The sequence below is a fragment of the Diadema antillarum genome, unplaced genomic scaffold (assembly GCF_040938485.1).
Source record: "Diadema antillarum isolate AM-2024a unplaced genomic scaffold, OU_Dant_1.0 seq00000687_RagTag, whole genome shotgun sequence".
In the NCBI taxonomy this organism is placed as follows: Eukaryota; Metazoa; Echinodermata; class Echinoidea; order Diadematoida; family Diadematidae; genus Diadema; species Diadema antillarum.
Genome location: NW_027271592.1, coordinates 1,205,178 through 1,224,676, shown reverse-complemented (window position 1 = coordinate 1,224,676; position 19,499 = coordinate 1,205,178). Strand labels below are relative to the sequence as shown.

General features: G+C 40.4%; 1 protein-coding gene across 1 annotated transcript; it reads left to right on the top strand.

Annotated features, from left to right (window-relative positions):
- Nucleotides 1-362: 362 nt before the first annotated feature.
- Nucleotides 363-14,670, top strand: LOC139737246 (uncharacterized). Its single transcript, XM_071647922.1, has 12 exons — nt 363-396; nt 1,931-1,996; nt 2,898-3,066; nt 3,972-4,094; nt 6,352-6,441; nt 7,304-7,661; nt 8,491-8,637; nt 9,719-9,958; nt 11,562-11,701; nt 12,877-13,047; nt 13,668-13,723; nt 14,516-14,670. The coding sequence occupies exons 1-12, from the start codon at nt 363-365 to the stop codon at nt 14,668-14,670; spliced, it is 1,749 nt and encodes a 582-aa protein (XP_071504023.1).
- The last annotated feature ends 4,829 nt before the right edge of the window (nt 14,671-19,499 follow it).

Genomic DNA, 19,499 nt, shown 5'->3' with positions numbered 1-19,499 from the left:
TATTGAGAAAAATAGTGATATCTCCTTATGATTTTAGGTTTTAATCTTAAATTTTTATATGGTAGGATGTTTTGTGATACAACTGACCTACACATATGCATCAAGACTAGTAATATTGTGATAACTTGAACATTTTTTACATCACTGCAGCTCCCAACTTTCTATAACAATCACATTATTGTCCCACGTTGCTGTTGAACCCGACACTACGACAATGAGGACTGGTATGATTTTTCAAGTACAGCTATACAATATAGGGCCTATATATTTATATTCAATCCTATTATGAAGATGGAAACGGCAGGGAAAAGTCATGAAATTACTTTCAATACTACATTATTTACTACAGGATTAAATAAAATATGCCGGATGGACGAGTTGCCGAGAAGCTCTGTCGTTGGTGGCGCTACTACAGGTACTATTTTGTTGCAACAAACCCACAAACCAGCCAGGTACGTGCGTGCATAACATGCACCTGTGTAGGTGAACACCACATGCACACACACGTAGTACACACACACAAAGCACAACACTGCACTAGGCGCTATTCAAGCTGGATTTCCAGGATCTTCATCAATCTTTTCGTTCTTCCAACCTGCGAGCAGAAACTACGCGTTAAAGTCACCTGCTAGTGATTTTAGGTACTTACAGTATTCTAAGATCGTGAAATTAGCTCCTGACAGCTTTCTCATTCGAGCTTTGGGCTCATCTTGAACTTAAGTGTTACCCTACACCGCGTAGTTACCAACCTGGCAACAGACGCCGTCGTATGCCTGAAAGCACGGTGGTGACAGAGCTGCAAACCTTCAGAGGCCGCGTTCGTTCCAGCCCTGTACGTCTGCGGGGAGGAAGGTGAGTTGATCAAACAGCAAGCGGCAGCTTTTTGCAATGATTAGGAGTATAACAAGGAATAGTACCGTAAACCCGGTACATGTTCTGATATTATGATCCCTAATAATTCGTTCTTAGTCTGTAAGCACACTGTTGGGTTGACCGAATTCGGAAAGATCGGTCTGTATCTGGTCGTCGGGGATATGTTCCGCGGAGACTGCGTCTGGCTTGACGGGTCCCCTCTTATACGGAGGAGAGTGATGTCTGATGATAATGTCAATGAAAGTAAAAGACTCCTATGGACAGACGGATCTTTCAGTCTAACCTTTGGGGTAAAGTGATTCGATTTTAATATACCCTACATAACCCCGGGGTGCTCGGCTCCTTGTACACAGTTTTAAGGAGGTTTCTAGTGTTAGACAACGCGTATCGCAGTTAACAGTCTATTTTCCGCCTTAATGGTACGATACTGCGATAGGGTGCGAGACTCTAGTTTCACACTATGATTCTAGATTCTAACGCACTGATGAATGCAATCACTTCATTCTTCTGATATCTAAAGTGGTTCAAATATCTTGCCAACATCTTGACTTTTCATATTTGTATTTCACCTATCACTTTTTATACGCTAGAAATTTATACTTCTAACGTAATAGTCAATCTAACGTGTTAGATGGGGTCTAACAATTAAGTAGCTGGTGTGATCTGCACATAATATTGCTGCATTCACTCAATCCACACTAGATTCTAGTTGTAGGACCACAGATTAATGTAGGTGAACTTGAATCTTTGTTGTCCGCGTTCATGGGCAAGGAGGCAGGTGGCTTTGTAGCACCCTGCCTAAAGATAGTATTATAATTAGTATAATTCACAAGCTCCCACCTGTGCCTTGTACATTGTGGTGTAGGTCCCACCTCCTCAGTAGACCACCAGTACATGTATGCTCATCACACTTAATGAAGAATTCTGACCCTATTACAATGCACATGTGTATGCCCCTGATTGTGCCCTATAATCATCACTCAAGATGGTTAAAAAGTCTTGTTTTTAAATGTTTGATTACTTGCTTTTTGCCATTTTGTTCATCTCTCCCACACAGATGTCCATTGTACCATGCTGACCAGAAACCAAGCGACGAAACTTCTGAGAAGTTTAAAGTTCAAAGGTAAGAATACAACTGTGATACTCCAATGAAAGAAAAGAAATAGACAAAAAAATGTGTATGTGTCAATTCAATTTAGAAACCTTTCCAAACACATTCAGAAATTGAGTTGGCAAAAGTTTTTGCAATGAATCTGCTGAACCTTAGGCACTTTTTCCTCTCCTGTCATAAGGTCAAATGGTATTCTGCTACGGCCAAACCTCATCTTATGCATGAATACATCAAAGTAATGCATTGCTAATGATACACCAGTACCCTAGCCTTTCATGGAACGATCGTTAAGAGTACTGTCTTGCAGCAGCAAAAAACCAGGGAACGATATGATAACTTGCATTTCAGATGTTATTCAAAGGTTATCTGATTACAAAATGTAGCAAGTAAGGGTGGAATACCTTATGAAAAAAAGACCAACAAGAATATATCCAAGTATTTGGCTTAGCAACTTCTACCATTGATGCATCCGACCCTGTCTGTGTCTTCATATTTGGGAATATTTTATAGTTAGCATTAGTTGTTTGTTGTGTATTTGTCCCCTGAATCCTCACTTGTTTCATCCTTGTCTTAGTAATCAAGTTTGCAGTGTAGGAGAACCATTGACATTCAAAACTGTCTGTGTGTGTTGCATTCAATTCATGCACTAGAATCAACCCATTCTCTGCTTCTCTTAATCCATCTCGTTCCATGCCTATTGCCCCACCCCCTCTATATGCACATACTAGGAAAAACTAATCCTTTCTACAATGTATTCGGCTTCTATCTTCTTACATACTCTTTCACTGGTTATCTCCTTGTGAGCTCAGTGTCTGTCATGCTATGTCCTTGCACCCTCACTGATTTCTTTGCACTTTCACCCAACTGGTCATCCATTCATGTCACCTAACTCTGAACCTGTGGCGGTCATCAGATGACCCATCCCCACCCAAAGACCGCCACCTTGCGTCCGCCCCAAAGTCCGTCCGCCTCGCCATCATCCGGGATGAGGGGGCGACGGGGGACGAGGAGGGGGAGGCGTTGGAGCAGCGCAGCGCTGCAGCCATTGAGATCCAGCGGCAGTGGAGGGGTTACCTCACCAGGTAGCACTAACACATAGCATCAAACACGCTAACCCATCTGCTACTAATCTGCACAGTCTTCAGCCCTTCTTTGTAGTCCAGAGCCTATAGTATCTCATGGTAGCTTTACCCTGTATGTGCTCCCCAAAAGATAAATTTAGGAATTGTTGTTTTTTACATTAAATATCAACAAAAAATCATTGCAAAACACATTAAAAGAATGCTGATTGGAAAAGGCGAAAAAATGTTGGTCTTTATAGTCTGTGACTTACAGTCGAACTGTGACCTATTTACAGGAGAAATTATGACTCGATTTCTTCATAATTACAAGACACTCTAAGAGGCATTGTTTTCTTTGTAAGTGGCTTTTTATGTCAACATTGATGGCTGATACTCCAGCCTGGCAATAAAAATTAAATGAGAATCAAGACATTATGGTAATTATGTAATTTGCACATTCACAGTGAGAACATGTTTAAGCATGCCTCCTTTTCTTCTCACATGTCTCTTCAATAATGCACTTTCCCTCACCCCATGATACACATGTGTGTATGTTTCCATTACCTATCTTTGCATCTCTGGAAAACTCTTCTATATCCCCCCCCCCCCCCCCTTATTTTTTGTAATTCATTTTCATGTTTGTCTTCACAATCCTTGTCAGTGTAATCAATCAAATGCTACCCAAGCTGAAATCAATTCCACATTTGTATATTATCCACAAAACACAAAGTTGTTAATTCATGACCCTTCAGCTTACTGTGTTCACAAGCCCAGAAACAAGTCATGGCAATGAAATGATTACTTTACAAGCATGTCAGAATGTCATGTCCTGATGCTGACAGACATAGTGATGATAGGGTATAATGTTATAGTAATGAAATGAATAAAAGAGCCAAAAATCTTTGATACTTTCGTCTCCCCAACAGATGTCGTCTCTTTGAGATCCTGGATGCCCAGGCCAGTGTTCAGTGCATTCGGGCAAGCTTGAATTCTGGGAGCCGCGACCTCGGGTCACAGGCGTCGCCGTATCAACGCTCCGTCTCAAGTATCCACTCGGTGAGGAAAACGGAGAGAGAGAGAGAGTGAGACAGCTGTAGAAAAAAAGGGGTTAGAGAGATTTTGGAAATTAATCTCTGCCAGAGTAGAATCGGACATAAAGACAAAATTAGTTGAAGTGAAACTGAGGTGTGAGAATACAGAAACAAAGCAATGCACCACAAAAGGGAATCTGATAGTTTTGTTAGTGCTCAGAGCATATCACCAGACATTTTAGCTGTAAGACAAGTAGTAGGAATGTGGAAATTTAATGATTCTCACTCCAGTGAAGTCAGTTGATAATGGTTTATTTTAGCATGTTACAACAGTGTCAGGGAGAAAGTTTTGAAATGAATCAGGTTTTCAAGTGCCACATTTTTGTGTTTGTGTGTTTTGAAGTGTTTGCAAATGTTCGAAGCCTGTCAGATGAGATGAGGTTGTAAAACCTCACTGACATAGCTACGAAATAAATCAATGTAGTCGTCACTATTAGACATTATCGTGCCACGTTTGCATTCTTTATCTCCAGTACTTACACTGTAATGGTGCTGGAGGTATTAATTTGAGAGTAACTTTATGTAGGTTTGTAAGATCGTGGTATTTGAACACCGTACGTACACATTGTATAATATATATAATTATATTTATATCATATGTGACCGGCGACAACGGTTTCAGGCAAAAGTCGGAAATTTTGAAAATTCATTTTTTCACTGAGTCACATTGCCTGTTTCCTAAGCTTTGCATTGATATAAAACACTTGTATTCTTCGGCACCATAAGTGGGCATAGAAAGAGAAATAAAATGCTTTTTTTAAGATGTTAGCCTGACAAAATTGCGAGAAAACAGGCTTTGAAGATTCACCTCTTTCTCAAAAACAATGTCGGAGCGGCGATGCGAGGGGAGAATCACCCATCCGTACGATGGTGCCAATCGATGTTAAACTCCGCCTCTAGCAACCACATCGCCTTCTGATTGGCTCACCGAGAGAGTCAAATTTCCCGGGCACCTTCCTCGGAGCTCAGCGTATTTAGCCGAAAAACAATGCGTTTCGCTCGGGTTTATTTACAGTACGTCTTTCAAGATGGCGAATACGATAATTGCACGTACCGGTACAGCTGTATGGTGTACATGTACATGTGTATTTGGTGCACGCATTACGCAATGGCATCCACACGGCATGACCGTGTGCATGTAACAGGAGCGGTGGCGAATCCACACATTTACAAATCGCGTTTTCATTGTGGTTGATTTGTCTATATCATTGGGGACCCTTTTGAAGGCAGAAAAATGCCAGTGCTGGCAAGGGTCACGCTTCCTGTTTGTTTTGCTTTTACAAAACATGCATAATGTTGCTTTGTTCGGTGGTGCTAATTAAATCAAAACAAACAAACACGACTCGTTAGTTTGATGCGATCTTGACGTGTAGTATTTGAATATAATTAGTCGCATGTGATCTCTCCTTTCCTCTCATCTCCCTTCCATTGAGTCAGTCTGCCGTCATAATTTTTACTACATGTACAAGTAGACAAATTTGAGAATATCTAGTTTTCTTTTCACACGGTTATGTCACGCTACATGATTTTCGTTTCACTTCCGTTGTCGAACATTGCGGTAGAATAGTTTGGATAGAAAGCCAAACGAAGAGCACGCACTACAGAGCGAGCGTATATAAACCACTATAGCAAGAACAATGGAGCATGTAATCGTGCACGCGTACGCATGGACAAAGCATTCCCCAAACGCTGCAACTGGTGTCTCCGAAAGCCGAATTATGTAAATGTATGCAACGCACCAGCCAATCGCATGCGAGACCCTGCGCCGTAGCAACGCCTTGGGATATTGGCGCGGCGTTCGAAAGAAGCTCGAAACTGACGAGTGCGATCTAACATAGGGTGCTTAAAATTCCATTTTCGATAGGAAAAACTTAGTCTTATGCTATGAAATTTAGTGTAGATGTAGAAAACATATCAAAGATTCGATTTCTGCAAAAAACCTAAATCGACAAAAATAATGGTCAAAATCTTTGTACGCCGCCTAGGAGGGAATTTGCTCTTGCGACTTTTGCCTGAAACCGTTGTCGCGGGTCACATATGTATGCATGTATATTCTGTGTACATGTATGTTTGATATGGTATCACACACAAATGTCATTCAGCTAACACCGTCATATCAAATGTTCCGATGTCTCTAATTGTGTATTTCATTTTTTTTATATTTCAATTTAACCAATGATTGTATGCAGAATCAACCGCACACCTCGCTGACAACTGCTAAAACTGGGGAGGGGCAGTCAAGGTTGATCCAGTACTATAGCGCCTACTGCACGAAGGCCGAAGAGCAAGGAAAAGCCTACATCTCGTAAGTGCATCCAAGTACAAGTGGCTGCCTTGTTTGGCAGTCTTGTGAGTGAGGGTGGGACTGCTGGCTCCTGGCTAATGGCATTTCAACTCAGCTTTTACATGTAGTTTGATTATGGGTTTATACAACATGGCCACTATGGGAGCAATAAAGTGTATATGAGTAAACCTCAGTGATATTCTCAGCCCTACATTCCCTCCAAAAATCTGTATGATAATGATACCAAAAAAAAAAGAAAAAAAGAATGAGAGCACAACAGCAATAAACAGCTACAGTGCTGTAAGGCCCTAGCACTACCTCCGAGGGATTAAAGCAGGGGATCTCAAGATTGAGATTGCATGGTTTTCACCCACTGAGCCACAGTCACCAAGATGATGTAAATTATTCACATCATATATCACCTCAGAGCCTTCTGGTAAAGGTATTTTAATGAACCTTGAAGTAATGCATTCAAACAAATAGGAAAACTGACTAGAAATTAATGAAAATGAGCACTGAAAATGGGATTCCATCAGGATTCCAACCTGAGACTTTTGGAATGCCAGACAACTGCTCTTACTGACTGAGCGATGGAAAGCCCTGATATGGTGTTCATACCTGAAACCCCTTAATTTTTGTGGCTTTTTTGGTCAGAAGCTATTACCAACCTGACATAAAACCGAAGGATAAAAATCAACTTATGGACTAATGTGAGGAATCACCAAAGTAATGCAGCTTTTCGTATATGTGTATACATCATGTAGCATAATCTTTGAATTAGTCACTCTGTTCGCTGTCAACCCAACTGTCAGATGGCTTTTCTTTTTCTTTCTTGTTTTCTTTTTTTTGCCCATCCACTACTTTATTTATGTCTTCACTTCAGATTTGAAGACTACTGTGCCCACATCATTCAGAGCTGGTGGCACCACATCCAACAAAGACAAGGCCATCGTCATCATCACCAGGACAGACTGAGAATAAGCATGGGCGATCTCTCGCCGATGAAGAGCGCCTCCTCGGCGACCAAGTCCGTCTCCATCATCATCTCTCCGGAGACGGGGGTTCTGCGGGGGGAGGAGTCGCGAGGGGGGGCGGTCGACGTGGGTCGCCGGGGGGAGGCGGAGTCTCAGAGGAGGCCGAGAGCAAGGAAGGGGGCGGAGATTGTCAAGAAGAAGAGGACCACGCCCTTGGCGCCCAACGAAGCTGCTTCCATCATCCAGCAGGCTTGGAGGAGACACATTGTGAGTTTAGGGACGAGGCCTAGGGAATGGGGATTGAATTATTGGTTGAATAATGTTGTTTGTTGCTCTTATTACTGAACAATACATTTTGGATGTTCAAAGAATCTCACTTACTTTTTAACACTTTCTGTGCCGTGGACTTTGAACAGTGTGTACAACTTTAGGGGGTTTCTGTGCTGATCAGCTTTTGGGGGCAAATCTTGCATGATGGAAACATTTCCTATCTAGCTGACACGATAGACCTTTTGTATTGAGAAAGTATGGATATTAATTTTCACTTCAGTCCCTTAATTGTGACAAAAATAAGTGCAAATGGAGCTGTTTTTGTGTCCCTGTATGTGTCACATATTTCTGGCATGCAACAGAGATGGCCATCTTTTGGCCAAAGCAGAGCAGAGATTTCTTACTGTAAAGGAAATCATTTCAAGACAATCATATTACTGTAGTTGACCTATAAAAAAAGGAAAAACCAGACATACCAAGTGTACATGCATTAGAATAAGTAACATGAATAAAAAGTAAATGAGGGGAAAGAAAAGATTGTTCTCTCCTAATAGTCCTAGGAAATTTGCATTTGAGTTTCTTTACGTGGTGCATCTTGTATATCATGTCCATCAAGCAGAAAATGCGTCAGCATTACATAGATATGTTATTATGCTTCAATCTAAGCTCTGTTGTATAAATAGGTGCGTGCTTGTGATTGATGTAATCAGCAATTCTTTATGACAACTCCACTGCCACCCGCACACACAAAGAAAACCATGTCCATGGTTTGTATGAATTCCATCACCCTATTTTACTTGACACCCTCGCCTTTGTCCTCAACCAGGATGTGCAGGTGTACCGGTATTACCGGGACCTCATCAACTTCCGTTGCCGGGGCAACCCAGCCATGATGCTGCGTTGCATCAACCCAAAGGAGGCTAATCTCTTGGATGCTGCCGCTGGGATACATATCAAGTTCAGACTTGCTGGGGTGAGTACTGCTCTCATTTTTGTCCCTCTTTGTCAAGTGATGTGTGTAACCATGTTGCCACTTAACAACAATAACGTTACTCTCGCAGTGCTTCTTGCTGTACTGTTTCAGTAAAATTTGTTCTGTTTGTAAGTGCTTGTATGTGTTGCAGTTCAGATGCAGGCCAGGAAATTATATATTGATTTATTATATTGTAGAACTTCAATTAAGCACAGATAGAAATCAATCAAGGAGGTATAATTACCTCTGCCAAGGGAGGAGGTTATGTTTTCATTACCAGTGGTTTGTTTGTATGTCCGTGTGCAAAATAACTAAAAAAAGTTGCAAATGGATTGGGATGAAACATGCAAGAAAGGTTGAGAATGCCATAAGGAACAGTTGATTAGATTTTATTAGTGATCCGGAAATTTTTATGGAGAACTTCAATTAAGCACAGATAGAAATCAATCAAGGAGTTATGATTACCTCTGCCAAGGGAGGAGCTTATGCTTTCATTACCAGTGGTTTATTTGTTTGTCCGTGTGCAAAATAACTTTAAAAAGTTGCAAATGGATTGGGATGAAACATGCAAGAAAGGTTGAGAATGCCATAAGGAACAGTTGATTAGATTTTATTAGTGATCCCAAAATTTTTATGAATTTTATGAAGGATTTTCAATATTTTGGCAGGTATGGTCAATGAACTTGGGAGTTCAAGCTGAGCATTTTTTAGTTATTCATACCCGCACTTAAGTGCGTGTTCTGGTTCTGTGAGGGCGAGGCTCACCGCACAGCTGGAAGTTGATGTAACAAAGGCTTCTATATTTGGAAATCGGACAATTTTTCAGCATGTATACGTATGGGTGGAAATCACTGATCTCTAAGGAAGAACAAGATAACTGGTGGAAAGTAGCTGCTTGGCGGAGGTCTGCGCTCTCAGAGTGCTTCTCTAGTTCCAGTTTGGGTAGTTCTTGTATAGCATAGAAACCATGTTTATGCTGAACAACTTTCTTGACTTTCATTGTGCATAGATTTAGCATCGATCTATTACATTTTAACTGTAACACTAATCTTCCTTTTTATCCTCCATGTAACTCTCAAAGGCTAAGTTCCCACCCAACATATACTACAAAATCTTCACCCACCGTCCCATCATCGACATGTGTGCCAACAGCCCCAAGGACTACACGGCAGCGCCCTCCAAGCGTTTCGCCGCCAAGGACGTCCACAACCGACGCATCGCACCCATGCCTGAACCCAGCGCGGGGCCCCAGGGGGTGGCGGACAAGACGGGATGGTACCAGAGAACGGAGAACAACGGGTGGCGGCTGGTATCAGACAGGGTGAGAAAAGTCTATTATAATAGGTTCAGTTTTGCCAAGGGTGGCTTCTTCAGCAGGTGTAAACTATGTTCCTCCACAGGGACCTGCCAGTTTTATCACCCAACATTGCAAGGTGCACATTTATATGCCTGGGTGGAGAAAGCATGGGCGAAACATCTTGAGCAAGGATGTATGCACAGAGCAGGATTTAAATCTTGTATCTCCTGTGGGAATAATTAGAGCCTTGTCTACCATTACTGCAAAAGAGGAAATTTTAGGCGAATAACTTTTTATGTTTGGTTAATTTCAGTGGACTTCTCTTGTCTATCATTTCACAGATATGAATGTATTTTTTTTATGCCTCCGCCAACGAAGTGGCCGGAGGCATTATGTTTTCGGGTCGTCCGTCCGTCCGTCCGGTCCATACGTATGTCCGTACGTCCGTCCCGTTTTGTTTTTGTCGATATCTCAAGAACCGTGTAGTGGTTTTACATCAAACTTGGTATGAGGGTATAACCTGGGGGGATAATACTTTGTTTGGATTTTAGGGTCACGGGGTCAAAGGTCAAAGGTCACATGTTATTTTGTGAAAAAAAAGGTTGAAATTTCATGTTTTTCTCCATATCTCGCAAATGGTTCAAGGTATCTTCATGGAACTTAGTATATATGCATGTACCGATGGGCAGTGATTATCTAGGGAAGTTAGGGGTCATGGGTCAAAGGTCAGGGGGTCAAAGGTCAAGGTCAACTCCTCAAAATATCACTACTTTCCTTATATTTATGCAATGCCTGAAGGATTTTTTTTTTTTTAACTTGATGTATGCATGTATTACCCAATATATATTCTGTTGGAAGTTTCTTGCCGAAAGGTCAAAGGTCAAAAGGTCAAGTGAAAGTGCTAAATTGCACTTTTTCCTCCATATCTCGAAAGTAACTCCAGGTATCATCATGAAACTTACATATTTATGCATGTTCTACCTAACAGTGATTCTCTTTGGAACTGTGAGGTCAAAGGTCAAAGGCCAGGTTTAGATAATACTATTTTACCATTTGATACTGAAATTATACTTTTTCTCAATACCTTGAAAATTACTCAATGCATAAACTTATAAAAGGGTCAAAAGTCAAGTAAAAATCATCAGTTCCCCAAATACCTGCACTCTGACGTTTTAATCATTCATCCAATTGAACCTAGTTCTAGGAAAGTGAACATTCAGCACATTTGTGGCAAACCTGTCATTTTAATATTTTGCCAATTGTGTGAAACTGTCATCACACATTGTCAAGACATTGTACTATAGACCTATTAGGAGAACCATGCATTATGGCGGAGGCATACCAGTCGCCGTAGCGACATTTCTAGTTTCTTTTTAACAAGATTTAGTATCTCTAAATGAGTTACATGCATGTCAGCATGCCTGTAAGATGGTTCAGTTATTTGCGCAATTCACCCCCCCCCCAAAAAAAAAAGTCCACACCACTGATCACCTTTCATGCACAGTATGCCAGAGAACTCCCATTCATATTAAGTCTCATGTCTTGATGCCCAAGATGATGGAAGGATGGATATGTTCCATGGCACATTTTCAGCTGATTTTGTTTTTATCTCTGGCACACATTTCAGTTGATCTTGCGAGCCGACCAGGATCCGGTGACATGGGATAGCTCCAAGAAGAAGGTAGACTTCCCCCACTCCAGACTACAGCGGAGGGAAGATGTGGAGAAGAAGAAGAAGAGGAAGAAACTGGAGTGGATGAAGAAGATGTGAGTTTATTTATCTATTTATTTATTTATTTATTCATTCATTCATTCATTCATTCATTCGTTCTTTCGTTCATTCGTTCGTTCGTTCGTTCGTTCGTTCGTTCGTTCGTTCGTTCGTTCGTTCGTTCGTTCGTTCGTTCGTTCGTTCGTTCATTCATTCATTCATTCATTCATTCATTCATTCATTCATTCATTCATTTATTTATTTATCTATTTATTTGTTTTGTTTTAGTAGGGTAGCTCTGTCAGTAGCTAAACACTGTTATTCTCAGAGGCCCTACACATACTATAACATACATCACAAAATACATACACGAGTACATTGTAGACACATTAAAAGAAAATAACATAATATACAATTACGGTACACTTACAACATGGCCAGATAATTGAGTTAACCCATGCATTACCAGAGCCAGGTTTGATGTGTATTATCCATATGGATACTTAACATGTCTCAGAGTCAGTGGAAAAATGAGCAAAGAAAATGGGATTCCATCAGGATTCGAACCCGAGACCTCTGGATTGCTAGCCCGGTGCTCTACTGACTGAGCTATAGTAAGCCCTAGTACAGTGTTTGTCCCATAAACCCTTCATTCTCAATGCTCGAATGATCAGAAGCTATAGCAGTGTGTATGTGTGTGACACACACACACACGCTTGAACCTTTTTACTTTTGAAAGAAAAGGAAGTCTGAGTTGCATGGTCCTGGGTGCCACTGATGATTCCAGTATTGTATAGATGTAAATCTGTGGGAAATAAAGTGTACTGAATGTGGGTAATTGCTAATTGTATAAATCAGATTCACCCTGCTCATTTTCCCCGTGGGAAGTGGTGTTAAGGTATAGGGCTTGAAGGGCTCATTTTCATTTTGAAATTCATTCATGGGTATCTGCATAGTCGCAGCATTATTTTCTCAAACTGATGTATGCATTCTTTTTATTTTTTTCAGCCATTTGACCATCAGTGTAATAGCTCAGTGAACTAATTTCGGCAACTTTCATGAAATTTAGCCAACACACAAATAAATGGTGTCTCTTGTGTATGCATGCCTGATCGAAGTCGACAAAGGTGACACCAATACCTAGGAGTATGGTCACATCATAAGAAAGGTGTGTGGGACTTTCATCTGTTGTCACGTCTGATGCTCTCTTTCTCCCGACATCATCGACCAGGTACCAGGACGGCATGCTGCAGGCCACCAGTGACGACCAGGGCCTCAACCACCTCGTGGAGGATGCCACCGACGGCATGATGGCCACCCTGGAGATCAAGGGACCCGAACAGGTGGACGACTGGGAGGTGGACGAGCTCCTGCAGTGGACCAGCGGCCTGAATTTTGACGAGTAAGGAGACTAGATTTCATTTGCATACAGCTTACTTGCCATTTCCATTTTGAAGTTTGAATTTCTCCCATTCTAGCTGTGTGTCTCCCACTTTACGTACATGTATTCTTCTCCCACCTAAAATTTAGCTTTCTCCCTGTCCCAACTTTATTTTGTCATATACACTATGTGTTCAAAAAAGAAAAAGAAAACAAAAGGCTAAAGATAGCACCAAGAAGCATTTATAACCCAAGAGCTAAGACCCCTGCCACAAGGAGCGTTTTTACTTTGTGCTTGTGAAGTCCGCTATGCCCACATGATATTGTGTGCATTATCGTGCGATCAGAGTTTCCAGTTTGCATGGGGATCTAGGCGGGAGAATCTCCACTTTTATAAGATGGGGGCTTGAGTCTCTGCATTTCTAATATTGTAATAAAAACAGACATCCATTCTAATGATTGTACTTAAGAATAGCATTATTCTATCCTTTGTCATTCGTTTCTGTGGAAATATTCCGCCATGTGTAGAGTGTTGTGGGATGTTCTGTCAAATTGGTTCACTATCACGCTCAACCAATCGCTGATTGGTATTGGACTAGCCCATATCAAATTCCTTCTTGTCTATGTTCTTTTCCTTGGCAGCTACCAGAAATCATGGCAGGAAATTGCAACATCAGCTGGGTCAGAGACATTTGTTGGTGAGTTTTGCCCTTCTCCCCCCCCCCCCCCCCCCCAATACATAACATACAATCAAACACCTTGTTATACCTCCGCCACGAAGTGTTGCCGGAGGCATAATGCTTTATTAGATGATATGAAAAGATTGAAAATGCACAGATGATGAAATAATGGACAACAACAACAAATCCTCTTTGTATGCCAACACCCCCTCGCCATCTTCACCACACTCACATTAATTTCAATGTTAATGTTTAGAGATGAATTCTAGTTTACGTGGAGTTGAACAAATCAGTATCTCTTGTCATGTTATGTACACATCCTAACACTTGTTCCAGCAACAGCTCCTTTGCACATACACTCATCTACAGCTGTTGATTCAGCCAAAGTGAATCGTACTGTGAAAAATCCTGCAACAGATTTTCATACCTTGAGGTTAAAACATTCTGTAACATCCTGATTATTTCTAGTCAACACTTAGCGTGTCATTTGTCCATGTCCATGCTATCATAGCTGATAGGATACGTATTAAGTTATGCAAAATCATTGTGCATGGTAAATGCTGTAAATGAAAGTGCTCCATTTTGTTTTCTGTTCTTTCTCAAGATATCCTCATGATGCATGTCAAGTATGTACATATAGTATATGTTGTCATATGGCATAGACCGCTTTAAAGAATGTATACATGGCTGAACAATTGTACTTCTTTGATAATGGTGCAAAAAACTCCTAGTGATGTGAACAGCTGGCCGTAGTAATTTGCGTGTCTGCTGTTTTTCTTGACCTTTTGATCGTTTGTATGCTTATTTTAGATGAGCGGTTAAAATTCAAGACCAGCAATCAAGACCCATTCGAGTTCAGCCTAACAATGGACTCTCTACCATCGGCCCCGTCACCATCGAGAGCAACCACCGCCAACATCCGCACAACGCCGTCCAAACCGGCTCAGGGAGTGTCGGTGAAATGAGGGAGTGCTTTTCAAGAAAGACAATAGTAAAGAAATTGAAGTGCAGTTACTAAATCCGTCCAATTAAATTGGCTTCTACCAAGACACGTACCTCTACAAGGCTCGGCTTCCAGTATCCACAGAGAAATTCGAAAAGTTTTCATATCAAAGCAGTTGCAGAGAAAACTTCTGTCGTTATTGTTGCTGTAAAGTTTGTTCCAGTTGTTTGGAATGTTTGACATCATGCAAGCAGAATGGTGGGCTGTGTATACTGTAAAACATGATAAATTCGCGGCATGAAATTTTTGCGAAATTGGAGGCGACGGCCTTTTTCACTGCATGAAATTTTCGATGCATACAGTGTATAAAAAAAAACTTTCGCGTGCATTTTGATTTCGTGAATCCTGGCGCTTGCGAAATTCTCGAAATCAAAATGCACGCGAACATTCCTCGTTTTACAGTAGTTGGCATAATCATCAACAACGTTGTAGATCATAACTGCCTTGCCAGTGCCGTTGTCAACTCTGTAATTATTCTTGTCATCAACATCATCATCATCATCATCACCATCATCACCATCATCATCATCATCATCATCATCATCATCAGCAACATCATCATTAACATCAGCATCAGCATCATCAACATTATTATTATCACGATCATCATCGTCATTCTCATCGTCAACATCGTCATTATCAGCATCATCACCATCAACACGATCATCATCATCACGATTATCATTATCATTATCATCATAAACGTTGTCAACGTCATTGCATCATCATCATCATCACTGACATGGTTTCATTCAATCAGCGAAGTAAATATTCATTCCAGTGAATCAAACAAAATATATGCAACCTTCATGACAAGTCTGCGCCATCTAGCAGTTTGCTGAATCAGGGCTGGCTGGATGAGATTTTTAAGCTGTCATTTGAATTTACCACACCATGGGTAATGCATGGCATACTGGAAAGAGGTCAGCATTCAACTCTATGCTAAACATTGGTGACATGTTCATGGACTTGATCCTGCTATAAACTGGTGTTCTGCCCGCAGTGTTGATATCTTTCAATCATTGAAGTGTGTACAATGTTATCATTTGATGTGGACGGAAAAGGTCGAGTTCTTTTTCTTTTCCTGTGTCTCAATTTCACAAAGTTGGTTTGTTGAAGTGAAATGAAAGCGACAGATTATACTGAAATATGAGAAATAGTTAGCATACTGTTTCATTTACAATGACAGATCATCCCTGTTAGTGATATACAGGCATAAAGGAAGAGCTGAATAGGTCATTATAAGCCAGTTCAGAGTTCCACTTTGCACATGAGCAGAATCAAGGTCATTTGGACCAACAGGCATGTTGGTTTTTAAATTCAGTGGGATAAGCATTTGTGATGTAATGATTATTCATGTAATCCTTATAAATGCTGCTTGCCAGCACATCCACCTGACAGCAAAAGTGGTATTTGGCAATATCAATAGAAAGAGATTGTCAATACATTCAATGCAAATTAATGAAATGGATGCTTTCCCAAGTGTTGATTGACGGATCATTCTGGTCATCTGGTCTACGCAAGTTTATTCTTTGTTTGATCAGGATTGATGGATCCATAAATTGTCACATAAAGCTTATGCATTATGTCGCTCTGGAAATTAGTGAAGTGCCCCTAACCGACTGAGAAAAAAGAAAGGTCATTCCTACCAATGTGTCTATGAACTAACTCTGAACTGGCTTATTGATTATGCTGTCACATAGAGACACACTCATTGAGTTTGCAAACAAGTAGACTCGAAGTGGGATTGCATTATATTGTGCTTTAATGAAGTATGGCTTACGTAAGGAGGTCATGTGATCAAAACATCCCGAGCAGAGTTATGATGTCATCTGAGTTTCATTGTGTCATCACTGTCATGTGACCTCGTGCCCATGCCATAAAGAAGTTTGCAACAATTGAAAGTTTCTGTATTTGCAGTGACCATGGTAATTACTCAAATACTCCTATCTGATTGGTTGCTGCGTGGATGCTACCATAAAAACTGCTGTCATCATAACTTACAATTCCTGTAAAGAGGTTCATGACATTGTTTTGGGGTTCAAAGGGTGCCATGATGTATAGCAGGTACATGAATGCCCCATGCATCAGTGCTTTTGTGCAAATCACCTTTTTTTTCCCCCTGTGAAATCTCCTTCAAGATGGTGTAATGAATGGTACAAATAATGGTACAAAGAGGCCTTCGGACATGGAGATTCTTTTATTTTCATCACATCAATAATTGTGATAGATAATACAAGAAAGACAATATACAATAACAACCATAAAGAGGTTAACTCCTCTGCAGCTTAAGTCGATTGCGTAATCAGAGTTGGTACCTTAAGACCAAGTCTTGTAGTATAACTCAGGAATATTTCATGGTGACAGTGATGTTTCCGATGAAATGTATGGAAAGCCCAACATGTTTGTGGATGCACTCCCATTGTTCTTGCTTGCAAATTTTGTGCCATTCTGTGAATAGTGCATAAAGAGCAGTTAAAGGTGTACCAATCTGAGATTTAAGAGGGCTTTGAAGGTTCCATAAAATATTATGTACAGTAGTAGCCTAGGCAAAACCATCCAGGAACAATTGCCAAAGATTAACATTACAGGCGACTCCAGTTATAACGAAGTCCTCGGGACCAGCAGTTTTCTGTTATTATATCGAAATTTTGTTAGATCCGAACATTTAAAAGTGTATGAAGATATCTAGATGATAATTAAGGCCCTGACTTTTACGTTGTTTTATCTAAAACTTCATCATAACCATGTTCGTTACAACGGGAGTGCACTGTATTTTTTACCATTTTCAACATATTCTCCAAACAAATTGGTTTTACTTCGACGTTTAGAACATAGCAGACGCTTGAAGCGTGGGTCCATGCAACAGCGCCCTCTTGAATCCAGGGTTCATTTCCCATTAAGAGAGGATGGTAGCATCACATGGTATGTTACAAGTTTCATTTGCAGATTGAGATATCAACAGTTTCATTTCATATGGGCACAGTCTTTCCTTTTGTTACATGACTTAATACCTTCGTTTCACAGTGAAATTCCCATATTGCAAGTTTAATGGGTACATAGGTTTCTGTGTACTTAACGAAAATCTTGATTTTTTTTTTCTTTCGGGGGGTTGAATTTCTCTTTGACTGGAGGAGTTACCTTTACTTTTGATTATTTCTGTTTCCAGGATGACGTGGCATCCCAAGAATTCTCACCGGAATTTCAGACAGTAACCTAGACATGTTGATAAAGGACCATGATCAGAGTCAGACTATGTATTTCTATCTTGCTGACAGCAGTATTCGTCTTCACTGAAACTGAGTGTGTGTAGATATGTATAGTACATATAATGTACAATTATTGATATAGAGCTGAATAAAAGAGAATGAACTTATTGAATGTTATTGTTTATTCATTTAACTTGTTTTAACTTCATAAACTTCTATGTTTTTGTGTGTTCTTTATTCATGTATGGTAGCTTGAATGGATACTGCCGAGTCCACATGCTGTGCTGATTTGGTCACAAAGTCATATTGAATAGAATACCTGAAATGTTAGCGCTACATGTATTGCAATTTATATTTTATTTGAAAAAGAAATCAGTTATGTCACTTTCCATTTGAAAAAGGATTAGTGTCCCATGTACTTACACCAAAACAAAATGGAACTACATTGATAGCATAGTAGCCATTTACACTTTGACATTGCAGTATAGGATGTTATACATGTACATGTACATGTGTACACACTGATAATGTTGCCAGATATAACATGTGACTGCTCAGCTCAAAACCCACAAAAAGTTTCAGATAAGTATTCTCTGTAATGAACCCAAATATGTCACTTTGGCTGTCCAACTCAAATTTTAAAGTTTACCTTACCTGAGAGAGTAATATTTTGTCTACCTTCTGTCAAAATTTGGTGGCTTAAAACAAACGACAAACTGAGATATTAGCAGTTTTTCTGGACCGTATTTTTTCAGATAGGTTCTGTTTTCATTGGGAAATAAAACATGCTTTCATTGATATTTCTTTCCAGCATGCCTGAGTGACTCTAATCTTTAAATTCTCTCTCCTCCCTTTTCTATGAAACCCTCCAAACTCTCTCATATTTCAATCACTTTTAGAATGGGTTAGGATGATCCAATTCTAACAAGTTCTATATCATTTTAATGCTTAGCGCTGGCCCTTTTAAATGTAAAAAAAAAAAATGGAAATTCACTTTGGCCAATTTTTTGTGGATTTTGAGTTGATATATATAATGTGTGTGTGTGTGTGTGTGTGTGTGTGTGTGTGTGTGTGTGCGTGCGTGCGTGCGTGCGTGCGTGCGTGCGTGCGTGCGTGTGTGTGTGTGTGTGTGTGTGTGTGTGTGTGTGTGTGTGTGTGTGCGCGTGTGTGTGTGTGTGTGTGTGTATTGGTAAAATTGATTATCTTTGTTCGGTGACCAAGCCTGACTTCAGACTACAAGTCATTTTTAACTGGATATGAACAACAACAACACCAAAAATTTGGCAGTTTAGAGTTATTACCACCCTTCATTTAGCCCTATTCGTCAAGTTAAGATTGTAACCTCTCCTCTCCAGCTGAGATAATATTGACGATGGCGCCCTCGACGAGAAAAATGGAAGAGGATCAAAGAAGTCCTAAGTAAATGTGTCGAGCTCTGCACATACAGAAACAAAAAAGCTATAAGACGACGCAGCCTCCCGGGTTGGACAATGGAAATAGCCGTCTCGCGCAGACGCAGAACACCATTTTTTTTTTTGGCCTAATTAGCGTCGCCTTTAGCGTTCGCGTCCCAGATTTAAAG

Excerpts from the sequence above, each read along its gene's own strand:
- LOC139737246 (XM_071647922.1), top strand. The coding sequence starts at position 363 with ATGCCGGATGGACGAGTTGCCGAGAAGCTCTGTC. Across the intron at positions 8,638-9,718 it reads TCAAGTTCAGACTTGCTGGG|GCTAAGTTCCCACCCAACAT; the intron begins GTGAGTACTGCT and ends TAACTCTCAAAG. Across the intron at positions 13,724-14,515 it reads TGGGTCAGAGACATTTGTTG|ATGAGCGGTTAAAATTCAAG; the intron begins GTGAGTTTTGCC and ends TGCTTATTTTAG.